The 14,438-nt window shown below is 31.0% G+C and overlaps 1 protein-coding gene across 2 annotated transcripts in view; it reads right to left on the minus strand.

Moving 5' to 3' along the window:
* LOC110029606 (major antigen-like) overlaps positions 1-7,909 on the minus strand; it is a 16,816-nt gene extending 8,907 nt beyond the window's left edge. Inside the window, exons 1-5 of one of the 2 annotated variants that reach the window (XM_020731964.1) lie at positions 7,584-7,909; positions 5,270-5,467; positions 5,021-5,143; positions 4,123-4,160; positions 3,629-3,797 (exon numbers count right to left, since the gene is read on the minus strand). In XM_020731964.1, the coding sequence (XP_020587623.1) occupies positions 3,629-3,797; positions 4,123-4,160; positions 5,021-5,143; positions 5,270-5,467; positions 7,584-7,664 (609 nt within the window). In that variant the 5' untranslated portion in view covers positions 7,665-7,909. Of the gene's footprint in view, positions 1-3,628; positions 3,798-4,122; positions 4,161-5,020; positions 5,144-5,269; positions 5,468-7,583 lie in introns of those variants that run through there. The other variant, XM_020731966.1, reaches the window with a different exon arrangement.
* Positions 7,910-14,438: the final 6,529 nt, after the last annotated feature.

Raw genomic sequence — 14,438 nt, forward strand, 5'->3', positions numbered from 1 at the left:
ATATATATATATAGAGAGAGAGAGAGAGAGAGAGAGAGAGAGAGAGAGAGAGAGAGAGAGAGATAAAAGACATTATTATTCAAAGTCATTATGTTGTACTGAAGAGTTTTCAATTATATTAAATTTAAACATCAATGGTCAATATTAAATCTATTTTCTTTCTTGTAATGGTTATGAAAATGCTTATTGAACAAAGACAAAGCAAAATACTTCAAATTAAAAAGTTTGAAAAAATGGAGAAACTTGTAAAAGATAATGGACTACGATTTAGTAAATCGGATTTTATCTTGTATATAATTTATTAGATGAGAAAACTATTTTTTACATAACTATATAAAAAATGAAAATTAAGTGTAGCAGTGCGAAATATATTGAACCTAATATATTAAAGAATGGGAATATCGATTGAGTCATAGCCTGTTAAATTCAAGTTTGGTGTTAAATAAAGTATCTAAAGAAGGCCAACTTTGATTTCTTTGTGTTTATTCAATCATTTAAATTTTATTTGTTTATCTCGTCGTATTTACTAATTTACATCAAAATAAGGGAAGTTTTTGCACATTTAGTGGTTTGTAATATGTGAATTGTAAATTCACTTGTGTACAACAACAAAATCAAACAAGGCTTCAATACACTAAGTGGTGTCATCTACATGAATCCTTTTTCTCCATTGAGTACTACCGGGTGTCATAAAAATTCACTTGTGTAATCTACATAAATTCCATTGTTCAAGATGCAATAGAAAACCTTATCCCTGAACAATCATGCATCAACAATAGGTTGCTTGGAAGTGTTGATCCTATAGGCTTAGGTGATTGGGGAGTAGTCCATTAGTGATTTACTGATAACAAGCCTTGTGCGATATTATATAATAATTTGTTAAGTATTTTATCTCATCTTCATTAATTCAGAGCAATCAAGGTGATGATGATTGTTTCCAAATAAGTAGAGCCCTTAAATATGAACTAGAACTCCAGGTAGTCAATTCATGAAGACTCAAGTGCAAAATAACTAATAGTTTGGTGTGTGTAAATTTTAGGATTTTTCATTATGAATTGATTAAGTAGATTTTACTAATTTCTAAGGGTGTAGAACATTAATTTAAATTAACTAGCTTTTACCTATAATTATTCAAAATATATTTTATAAAGCAAAAATATTATTTCAAAATTTTGGGAAATTATTGGACTTGATTTTAAATTTATTTAATTTATTCAAATTTAATTATAAGTCAAAATTATTTTATGATTAGTAAATAACTGCCTTATTTGCTCATCATTATGAATTTGATCACTTGCATTTTTAAGAAATATAAGTAGAATGCTCCATTCATTGATTTGCTAATTATGTCTATTTATGTCAATTATTTTATAGTTATCATAATAACTAAGGAAAATTAGATTAATGATAATTTGATCAATACTCTTTATTTATATGCTTTTTATATTGGCAAGTTTAATATATTTCATGTGTGTCATATATTTTCTTAAATTTGACTAATTATGATATAATTATATTTGACCAAGTATTGTAATTATACTTAATAAATTTTAGCTTAACATTGATTCCATTAAATTATTGAGTTATTATATAATATACTTTATTTCAATAACAAATGAAATAAGTATTAATGATATAAAATTTCTTCAAAATTATAGAGGACATCGGAGCCACTCCAATGTCAACACATTGGAGTTTGATTTGTGCGAACTTAGCCTAGCAATGGCTAGTTTCCAAGCCATTTGCTACTTTTGGGAATGACTTTTGGCAAAAAATTTTGAACACCCTTTAGTGTCATTTTAAGATGATATTGATGGCTATAAATGATACATATATTACAGTAAAATAATTGATGAATTTGCTAATTCTAAGTGAATTCAATGAAAAATCTTTTTGAGAGTTTTTATCATAAAAAATAAGTGTTTATCAAATTCGAAAAAACTTTTATTCAGTAAGAGTTTTTATCATAAAAAATAAGTGTTTATCAAATAGATCTGATAAAAATTTCATCTTATGTTCTCTCTCTCTCTCTCTCTCTCTCTCTCTCTCTCTCTCTCTCAATCACTTTCAATTGTTATTGTTACAACTAACAACCTAGCAACTGTCCATACTACCAAACCAGTAGAGTAATTGAAATTGAGTGCTGCCACTTCCCCATTACTCAACGTCATACAATCTTTCTGTATCTTTTTCGCTTTAATATATTAACTATTTACAAACTATTTGCAGTTCATCTGAAACTTCTTCCTCCTCTTCTACATCTTTTGTTTAGAATCAGCTTTATACTTTCTACAATTAAAATGAATTTTGATTTGTATTTCCCATTCAACTGTAAATAAAAATTGCATTAATTTATTGGCAATGGCCTTTTGCCATCTCAAAAGTTTTGAAATAACTTTCCTAGTAAATTTTATTTGCAAGTTAACACTTGGTGTAAAGCTTTGATTGAGAACAAGGCATGGGTTACATTTTCCACCATGTTCGTTGTTATAGTTTCCACATCGTCTCGAGATGCAAATGCGTCTACTAGCGGTAGCTAATGGACTTCTACAAAAGTGAAAGTTTTGGGCATGGATGCCGGTCGATAAATTGTAAAACCTTGGAAAATACATTGTCCATTGACCTATAGTTTAAATTTATATACCTTTTATTTTGCTTAGTTCTTCTTTATGTTTAAATGTAAATTTAGTGAATTTGTATCATATCCTCTAGTGTTTATGCATAGAGTGGGCTCTAAAAGAGAAGTGGTCAATTTTATTGATACAATACATAGGCGGCCTTTCATGCTCAGCCATAAAAGAAGCAGTAAATATTTCAGTTATTTCAGTATCAGTTGGCACAATCAGTTTTAACTAGATGGTGATGCATAAATAGAAAATTAAAAAATAGTAGGGGCAATTACAAACAGACCACCTGAAACCTGCTATTTACTAATCAACCACCTTCTTTCATCCATTTTTCAAATTCTCGCTCAAATATCAAAATCCATGGTAAAACCCCAACCTATATTTTTCATTTTTATCAGATTCTCAATAGTTCGATCGTGGCACACGTGAATACATCGGTTTCGTTGTTCAAAAAAATCATCTGGGTGATTAATTTGTAAACATCAATGTTTTGGATGGGTGGTATGCAATTATCCCAAAATATTAGCATCTTCAAAAGAATGTACTTCTAAATCAATCAATTTTATATTATTTTTCTATGGAAAATTTATCATCATTAAGTAAATCAATGAATTGCTATAATCCAGCTTAAATAAGTTCCATGATCCAACAGATAAATTTTGAAATAATTGCTTCTTGTCTCATGTGAAATAGCCTGCTTCAAAATCTTATAAAACTATCAAAAAATTTAGGGGCATTTACATAACATACCACACAAATCCTATTTATTTACATTTCTAACATCTAAACCCTACTTTTTTACTTTTAACCAGCAAAACCTTTCATATCACACATCCAAAATGGCACTATTTTATCTTTAAAAAAGTGAGATGAACCTTTTCATGTATGGGTAAGGCGGCCTATATGTAAAAAATGAAGCATAGATGTTAGATATGTAAATACCTAGGAATTAAAGGGCATGCATTTAAATCTTCCAAAAAATTACCACAAAAACACCACACCTGATTCACGGCTCCGCTCGGAACGGCGGCACTCGGCATCAGATTACTCGAAAATGATACCACACTTCCATAAATTGTCGTGTTAGACGAATCCGATTGATTATCCATGTCCCGACTGCTACCAGTCGGGCTTTGAAGTCGAGAGTTAGTGGCCAAAGCATTACCATCCCTACAACACACCAAACTAAAGTAAGATCACAGCATTAGAAAGAGAAAACAATTATCATGTATTTACATATGTCGCCCCTAAACATTCATATTTACACACATAACACTCAAATACTCAAATTTTTCACACATAACACTCAAATTTTTAATATCACATCAAAAATAGCATTGTTACTACTTTTTAAAAGCAAAATACACATTTTCATACATAGGTTTAAAACAATAATGTGCTATGTGTGCAGATATGAAAGTTTAGGTATGAGATATGAAAATACATAAGAGTTGTGCAATGTATGCAAATTTTCCTAAAAATAAAAAAAAGGAACCTCAATCTCGTCTTTGGGTTAAAGCATTGAATCTTCACCTGCATATTCGATCAAGAACGAATCTCATCAAAGTGGCTATGCTAAAATATCACCCAGGGGGTGTTTGGTAGCATACTTTTAATACGATTTAGCATGGATTTAATTTAAATTTAGCCAAACACCAAAAAAATGAAATTTTAAATCCAGCGCACTGTGAAATCTCATTTCATGATTTTTACAACAAAAATTTGGATTTAGTGAATAGAATTACAACGCATATTAAAGATTTATTCCGTCGTCACTCGCGAGCTCCAACTTCATCGCATAGATTTATCGGATTTACTGGATTTGATGAATCTTATTTAACATAAATTCAAATTGTAGCCAAACACCGCCTAAGGGTGATAATTCTAGTTATAAAGGAGAGTTGAAGCATTTAATGATAAATATAAAAAATTCCTTCTCCAAACAGAACAATATGGCAAATAAATATCAACAATCAATATTTTAAAAGATAATAATTTCATCGGATTATTAATGCTATATTCAATACTTCAATTATACAGTTTTGACTTAGTAAAGGCAGTTTTAAGCAATAAGCAATTCTTTCATTGTTCAGTAGTTACATGGGACATAACTTCAGTGAAAGAGCGCCACTGTTTTAAAAATAAATTCAGTGGAAAACATGCATATACATATCTAACACCTAAACTTTAATTTTTACAATTATGCCATTCAAATCTTCTATATCACACCAAAAAAAACCACTACTTTTAACTTTTAAAAAGTAAAATACACTTTTTCATGCATAGTTAAGGTGGCGTATACATAAAAATTAAAGTTGAGGAGCCAGATATGTAAAAACATAAGAATTGAGTGTTATGTATGTAAATCTTCCAACATAAAATGCACTCCTCACCTGTAAAATTGTACCATAACCGCATTTATTTAACGGCAACATGAGAGGACTAGAGTCGGTTGAATCTATATGATCTGCTAGATTCAAAACAATCTCTCCTAAAACACCCGGTTTAACCGATCCCTGTAACAAGAAGCCATAAATTTCAAATAAATTAGAAAAATAGAAATGTTATCAAATATTCAATTAAAGAAAATTACAAATAAATTCCTTAATCACAATTCATAACCACACCACATATCTTCATACCATGGAAATAATGAATTTGAAAAAATATTCGCCGCGGTTTTTTAATCCGCCATCTTGAGAAAAAGGAATAAATTCTGATAAACTTTCCGTCCATTGACACGTTCCGCTATGTACAGTCGCCTTGTTTGATTTTGCAATTGTCTTTCCCGTTTCAACCGAGACAACAGAAACATAAAGCTTATCCCATCCTTTTGGAACCTGTTCGAGAAAAATATCAGTTTGAAACTACAAAGATGAAAGATAGATCTCAAAAGATTGCAAAACTAGTTCAATTATTGTGTAAAGTCATATTATATAGAAAGATTCACATGCATAGCACTCAATTCCAATGTAATTACATATCTAACACCTAAAATTCAATTTTTACATGCATGTCACTTTATATATAAATGGAGAGGTATATTTCACTTTTTAAAAGTTAAACTGGTGGGTTTATTTATGTGATATGAAAGATTTGGCGTGGTGTAAATGTAAAAAATAAAATTTAGGTGTTAGATATGTAAATTCAAGAATTGAGTGGTATGCATGTGAATGCCCCTATTCCATAATAGTATGACTATACTGGAGAAGATATTTAATTCATAATTACAAGAAGAAACCAACTAATATGGCATGTAATTGTTGCAGGGAACAATCTCCATTAAACAAAAAGTAAGAAGATATGTTTGGCAGAGTGATAAATAAAACCTATCAAATAACAACCATGAAATTAATAATTAAAGTCTACAGTTTTATTTACAAATGAGAGCACAAAATGCTATCAATTATATATTGCAAGAATGGAAAAAAGAGACAATTAGCATAACCAACTCCAAGCATAACATCATAAACATAGATACAATGGGTTTTGTTGAATTCTACAAACTATTTTGATGGATAACTCCAAGAATATCAAAGAAGTGAAGGGCATAGCAAATCTTCAAATATAAGGCAAGACGAAAGAAAAAGGTGCATTTACATACATATCACTCGATTTCTATAACTTTACATGCATAGAAAAGGCCGCATGTATGTAAGAAATTGAACTATAGGTGAGTATGACAGCACGATACTGCACGAAAAAATGAAATTCAACAAATTGAAGAAAAGATATCATAAAGTGGCAAGAGTTGTCTATGAAAGAAAAAAAAAACTAATTTATGTTTGAAACAAATTTATTTTAGAATTTATATTAGTATCTTTGTCCAACCGTCCACTCTTGCCTTAGTAATTTGACCTCCCAAAACCGAGTCGTGGCAAGTTGTGGGGGTTGTTTTCGGTGATGGAAATCAAGGAAATTGGGGGAAAGTGAGAACAAGTAACACACCAACCATACCAATAACACTTAACTCCAACAAGTACAATTAATTCATCAAGAAACCACATGAAATAATCAGAGACCTCTTCTCTTTTTTTTTTTTTTTTTTTTTTTTTTGTTTCTGTATTGAAATAAAACAAAACATTTTTGGTGTGATATAACATGTTTAGTTACTTTTAAAAACTCTAAAAACAATTTGTATATATTTTGAGTGTTTTTAAAAATAAGCTAATTTGTTTTAAATAAATAAATAAATAAATACATGCAAAAAATGCACTAAACAAACGTGTTTTTAAAATAAAAGCAAAATCAAAAACAAAAAACAAAAGTGATCCCAAACAAGCCCTAAGCTAACACAAAAACATGAAATCTCCATTAATGCTTGCAAAATTGAGTTTTTTTTAGCATGCAGTGTTATTTTGTTAGTGCTGATGTTGTCCAAAATAAAGTCATCATTTTTCTCATAAAATAGACAAGTTGCTGTGCAAGTGTGTTGCCATTGTTGTGAATACATGGATGCTTCTCACAGAGATTAAAAGACTGTTATGAAAGGCTTCAGTAAAACTTTTTCAAAAGGAAGTCGCCGTCCTGTTGAACAGAGCAAGCTTAATCAACTCAGATAACACCATTGCTTGTTACAAAATAAAGCTAAACTAATCAAACCTCTAAGAAATGCTCCAACTAGAACAAGCGGTGAAATGATTACAAACCCAAGCTAATTTTGTTGCTTAATGAATCCATTATTTCATGTGTAAATACTCAAATTAATATGTCAATCAATGAATTAAATATCTGCAGTTCCAAAAGCTAAAAACAACCAGAAATGAACAAGCATCTCGAAAAACATCTTCCCCTTTCCATTCTTCCACTCAGAGATTTCCACCATGCTAAAAGCTCAAAAGCTCGTCTACTTTAATGGTGACGATAAAAGACAGATTGAACAACAGAGTCCCCAAACAAGGCACAGAAATTGGCATACGAAGAACCCTAATGAAACGCCATAAAATGCATCAATACCTTAAAGGCCTGAAAATTAGAGAACTTGAACTCCACCCGCTCCCCCAACCTCTCCGACCTGTGCTTATGTAGCCTAAACATAACTTCCGCCCACCCTCTCCCTAATCAATCCAACGCACGAGCGCCGCAAAGAAGAGAGCAGAAAGAACTGAAAGGAATCATAAAAAAGTCAGCTTTTTCCCCTCTTTCTCCTCCTCTGCTGCACTTTCAAGTAAAAGCTGGATCAAGAGACGGAGAGAGACGCGGAGGCAGAAAGCGGAGAAAATGGAGCATCTAGGGAGGTTTTCTGAGAACCTTTTTGCCGAATTCTGAAGGAATTTTGGCTTTTTTTTAGCTGTAGGACAGATGGAATTAAGAGCTAGATGGCGCATGGCCGACGAGGTGAGTCTCTTTGCCATAAATTTATTTGCACCCGCTTTTCTGCACCCATGGTCACCCAAGCTGTGCTTAGCAACCAAGCATGGTAAGACGAAACTTCGTCCTTCTGCGTGCTCTTAGTGACATCTGTACGGTAATGATGGAGTTGGACTGATAATATGCAGAATTGGGATTGTAAATTACGAAATGGGGAAATAAAGAAGGAGAATGTCCTCTGAATTTTAGGATATTTTCTGTATTTTATTTTATTTTGCATGTAATTTCCCTTTAAATATTTAATTTATTGCCAATTCATGCTCAATGTGTAAGACATTTGTAGATAATAAAATAAATAATTTTAAGATTTCGAGCTTAGGGGTGTAAAGGAGCGTGGTCTCCTTGTTAACAATTTCACAAGCCGAGTTTATCAAGCCACAGGCTCGAGCATGAGCTCATTTATTAAATGGGCTTGAGTTCAAAGTAGTCCCGGTTCGGTTCGTCGACTTGAGAGTTGACTCAATTAGCTTACCGATAGTCATTTCTATGCATTTCCCATTGAGTTGTTGTTGCATCCTCCTCATCGGGCTGCCAATACTTTTCTGGCAAGGCCCCCTAAAACTTGGATTTTTAGTTCAAGCTTGCGAGTCTACTCGTGAGCTGACTATTGCCGCTACGAGCCGAGCACGAGCTAGACACTCAGGCTCGACATGAGCTTAAGTTCGAGCTTGAACTCACAATTTGACAGACAAGTCGAACTCTAATTTGGCATGGCTCGGGCTCCACTCGACTCGTTTACTCCCCTAATCGAGTATGAGTTCTTACTTTGTCCAAAAAAATATACTCACACAATTTATGTAATTTCTATATCAATACATCTGTTTGGAATCTATTTTAATACATTAGATATATTTAATAAAAATAATAAAAGATTTCTCTAATTTTGCTCATTTGAATTCAATAAAAAACAATTCATATATTTTTCTGTATATTTAATAATTTATTATTCTTTATTTAAAAAATTACTTATAATCATCACCAATGTTGAAACCAGTGTATGGTGGTAAAGAAAATATTACCTCCAAAAAATCGGGCTTCCGCACAACGACCTAAATCACCACGCCCTGTGCACAACAATGTGGTGTGATCTATGTCGTCGTCCGGACGATAGACGTAATATTCTCTTGGTGCAATTTTGCCAGCCTCACAACTTAAATTATCCAGGATAAATTAAAGGTGGTCGTTGTCAGTAACTTAGCCCTAAGTCGAATAATTTTTAACATTAACACTAAGAGAATATACTATGTATGATAAATCGGACATGTGATCTATGACGTGAATTCGCACTATATAATATAATTCACGTCATTATCGACATTCACTAACAAAACACTTAAATTTTATCCATCGAAGAAGACGGGCCGTCTTCTTCGATCCTTCGAGATTTGGTGGACACGAAGCTTAAATAGAAAATAAAATAAAATATATTAATGCATTTTTCCGTATGAAAGGAGCGATAATTCCCACGTTATATTTATGACCAAGAAGTAAAGGAATGGCCCATTAATTTTGATATTATATTGTTAGACTTATGAGCTACATGACTATTGGACCTCAATTACATGCACAATGCAAGATTTAATGCATGATAGGGACATTGTATTTTTAGTGTGAAGAGCATTTTTGACCTTAAATATTTGGATTTTTAATTATTATATTTGGGTAGTATTTAATATGCTAGGAGCATTTGCATACACACCATCACATTTTTATGTATTTATATATTTATATATTTATTTATTTATTTTCATTTATGAAGCTAAAATATTTTATATCACATCAAAAATATCATTATTTTAACTTTAAAAAATTAAAATGCACATTTTTCATATGTAGATAAGATGATATCAAACTATATTGAGACATTAAATCATATATATATAATTATAAATAAAAAAATTAGGAAATTTACACATTTACCCTGCAATCCTTAAATATTTACTTATCTAAGACCTAAAGTTTGATGATGTCTGCACTTATAATATCTTGGTGGCATAAACCTAAGCATGAAAAAGTATATTTCACTTTTAAAAAGGTATTTATGTTATATTTTTAATATGATCTTAAAAATTTATGTGGCGTGTATCTAAATATAATTGTTTTGGAGTTAGATATGCAAGTCGTCGACTGCGGGGTCGTCGGGTACGAGAGTAGTGAGCGTCGTCAAGAGCAAGTGAGACGTCGTCCAATACAGAGACGAGCGTTGTCGACAGGAGGACGCCTGCGAGAGCGTGAAAGCATTGTCTCGAAAGGCGAGAGGGAGAAAGTGAGAAATCGAGGAATCACCGTCGAGAATCGCCATCGTGCGAAACCCTAGCAGAGCTGGCTGGAGTTGCCGACACCATATATATATATATATATTGAAAAAGGAAATTTTTAATTACGAAAACTTGAGTCCGAATAGCTTTCATATATTCAATAGTTTGAATAACCGAGCACGATATCACAAATAATATTTGATCTCATAAGATTAAAATATCACTTGATAATAGACTAAATGATTCAAACTAAAAAATTTATGACTTTTTCATGTCATCATGAATTTTACATTCATAATGAGGACCTTTGGCTTGCAAAATGTTAAGATGTTTATAGAATGATTATTAGGCTTGTATCATTTATAATGGTGAAATAAATGTTGAATATTCTTGTATTTTAATAAGGATTCTTTGTCATGGATTTTTAATTATTATATTTGGGTAGTATTTAATATGCTAGGAGCATTTGCATACACACCATCACATTTTTATGTATTTATATATTTATGCATTTATTTATTTATTTTCATTTATGCAGCTAAAATATTTTATATCACATCAAAAATATCATTATTTTAACTTTAAAAAATTAAAATACGCCTTTTTTCATATGTAGATGAGATGATACCAAACTATGGTAGGAATCTTATGCTGAAGTTGTTGTTGAGACATTAAAAGAATATATATAATTATAAATAAATAAATTAGGAAATTTACTCATTTACCCTGCAATCCTTAAATATTTACATATCTAAGACCTAAAGTTTGATATCTAAACTTATAATATCTTGATGTCATAAACCTAAGCATGAAAAAGTATATTTCTCTTAATTTTTTAAATAAGGAGATATTAAATCATCAATTTCTTTTAATTTTTTTTATTTAAAAAATAAGTTTTGAGAGAAATGATTAAAACTAACCACATCATATTAAAATGCAATTGAAAATGAAGAATTTTATATTTAGTTTGTAAGAAAATATGATTTTGTTGTCACATTAAAAAGTATTATGAAACCTTAGAAAATCAAAATTCATAAGCTAGTATAGATCCTATTGATAAAAATCAATCTAATATCTGAAAAAATTACAAAACCAAGCAAAACATGATACTGTAATTACTTAAAAACTCAAAAGGAACGATTGTTGTCTTACGTTCCCTACAAAAAGAAGAAAAGAAAAAAAACTTCAAAGGATAAAAAAGTAAATATCAAAAACTATTTCTTACCAGTATTAGAAAATTCTAACTCATTTGAAGAAAAAAACAAAATGCTTGCAGCATTTTGTACTCAAAGTGTTTTGTATAGTTGATGTTGTTAGGGGAAGTGGTTCTTTGCTAATGTATGTACTTGTCAGTCTATCTTTTTAACATGGTGCGGCAACTCGAACAGCCCGTACGAATTTTGAGACTCCCACCTACCCGAGCAACCAGCTATTGCGAAAGCAATCAACAACCCACACGACATATCCTCCACTCATACAATACAACATCGAAAGTTTTTTTCTCAACCCTCAGCCAAGGAGATGCAGCCCTTGCAAAGGATGCTTCCTACCTTCTCTATGAGTTTTTCCCTTCAAATTAGAGCAAAGCATAACCTTAATTAAGCCCCACATGCAAATCACATGTATGAATGTTACTTCATTTTATTTTTATAAATGCAAATCATTTCAAGATTTTGTCCTTATTCTATGTCTATTAAGCCTAACGGCAAAACTAATAATATTACATTTGTTTTGTCTTTATCTCCAAATATGAAACAATAAATTTTTAAAATATAATTGATTTTATTTTGACATTTTCATTATAGTGCATAAAAAACTAATTTGTGGCATAATTATTAATGTTTTATGCAAAAATCAAGCAAACATATTTTAAGATTTGATCCAAATATTTTTTAAATTTTGCATTTGACCCTCAAAAGAGCTAGAAATATTCTTATGAATTTTAAATTAAAGATGATTAGTTGAATATAAGATTCATATTTTTAAATATCATGTATTACGATTTATAAGAAAATATGATATTTTTCCTACTAATTTGAGATTGTTATAAGTGTACAAACGAGTCGAGACGAGTACGAGCCACTCTCGACTTGTGTTTGATTAACTTAAACTAGTTTGAACTCGTGTTTAATTCTACGAGTTTGAGTAGACTCGCAACTAGCCTGATTATTATGAAGAAGAGAAAAAAATATTTTAATTAAAGTTATTGTATATTAAAATAATAAATGAAAGAGCAATTATATATAAATAATAAGAAATCATTTCACACAAAATAATATATATATATATTATTGTTTACACCTTTTTGATAATTTAAAGATAAAAAAAAATCAATATATTTTGAGTATATTTTATATCAATTATTTTTTGAACGAGTAGGCTCACAAGCTAACGAGTCGAGTTGGTGTCATGATCAAACCATCGAGAATTTGATAAAAATAAAAATATGTGAGCTGACCAAACTCTTGACATTTGAGTGAGAATTTGAAAATTGAATGAAACATGGGCTATATTTGTAAATAACAATATTTTGGGTGCTATTCAGACGTAAATGTTCCGTCGAATTTTGTGTCGAGTTTATTTGAGTTAGGCATTTTAAACATATTAATTTTGAGTGAGATATTAGACTCAAACCCAATATGTTAACCTAGATTAATAACCGTGATTAAATGAGTTACACGAGTCGAACTATTTTGTCGATCGTTAATCAAGTCATAAAATGATGGGCGAATTATTAAATGTGCCAAACTTTATCTAATTAATCAATGATTGGGCTATATGTACGCTAAACAAGCTTTTGATTAGGTGAGATGGGTTTGATGAGCGTTAATAAGGTATACTTTGACCTAATTAATATTTGCTCAACTGGACATCGAGTTCGAAAGCTTACAATGGCCATGTTTTCGACAAACTAGTGTTTGATCAGTTGAATTTGACTCGGTTGGCTTCAATCACAAAGATTTTACAAGATGGTGATGAGACCCGCAATGCTCTTTGGCGTTGAATGTTGGCCTTTAAAAGAGAAGTATAAAACTAAGTTAAGTGTTGTTGAAATGAGAATGCTTAGATGGATGCGTTGCATTACACTTAGAGATAAAATGTGAAATAAATATATTCGTGATAGGTTTGTTGTAGCTCATGTGACAGACAAAATTAGAGAGAGTCGTCTTAGATGTTTTGGTCACATTAAACATCGACTATCTCATGATCTAATTAGTTTGACTTAACTCAAAATTGTCATACCTTTTAATCAGAATTTACTTTGAGGCGGGTACTAGGAAAGAAATTAATTAATTTTTATAAGCTTTTTAATTTAAAATAAAATTAATTAAATTAATTCGGTATGATAGCATTTTAATTAGGCTATCATCAATTTATTTTAAAATTAATTGATTTTTGGACATTTCTTTTCAGTTAATTGGACGATGGGCTAATGAAGGGCACTTTAAATGGGCTCTTTTGGTAAAGGCCTGCTCAAACAAATTTTGGTCCTTGGAAGCCAAATCAATTTCTTTTAGTTTAGGTTATCAAATCAATTTCTAAGTTGGATTGTGCTCAACTTACTTTTCTCTTGTTTTGGTAAATCATGATAGAGGTGTAAACTAGTCGAGCCGAGTTTTAATCATGCATAAGCTCAAGCTCAACTCAAAACATTGACATCAGACTAGTGAGCTTCGAATGAAAAATCGAATTACCATGGGAGTTCATTGAAGAAGATTGCGATGACTGAAGAAAAAATGAAGGTACCATGACACTCGTTGGAGAAGTCATTGATGCGACCGATGTTCAATCAGTCGAGCTGGCTCGCAAGCCTTTGAGCTGAGCTTAAACAAGCCTGAACTTTAGCTTGTTTAATAAAAAAACTCGAGTTTGAACTTGAGCCCTAGCTTGTGCTTCGATTAGCTTAACTCATGAGCTCATTAACGAATCGAACTCGAGCCAGTTCAACTTACAACCCTAATCCATGATCAAGTAAGCCCAAACTCAAAGTTGGCTTTAGCTTGTTCAAGTAAGATATAATAAATTTATGGGAAATTAACATGCACACTACATATACTCTCGAGTCTTTATGTATCAACAACTTTAATACTTATCTTATGACATTTTAATGTCAATGTCACTTAAATAAGCACACCTGCACGCACATATATATATATATATATATATATATATATATATATAT

Source organism: Phalaenopsis equestris, unplaced genomic scaffold (assembly GCF_001263595.1).
Source record: "Phalaenopsis equestris unplaced genomic scaffold, ASM126359v1 Scaffold000598, whole genome shotgun sequence".
Taxonomy (NCBI): Eukaryota; Viridiplantae; Streptophyta; class Magnoliopsida; order Asparagales; family Orchidaceae; genus Phalaenopsis; species Phalaenopsis equestris.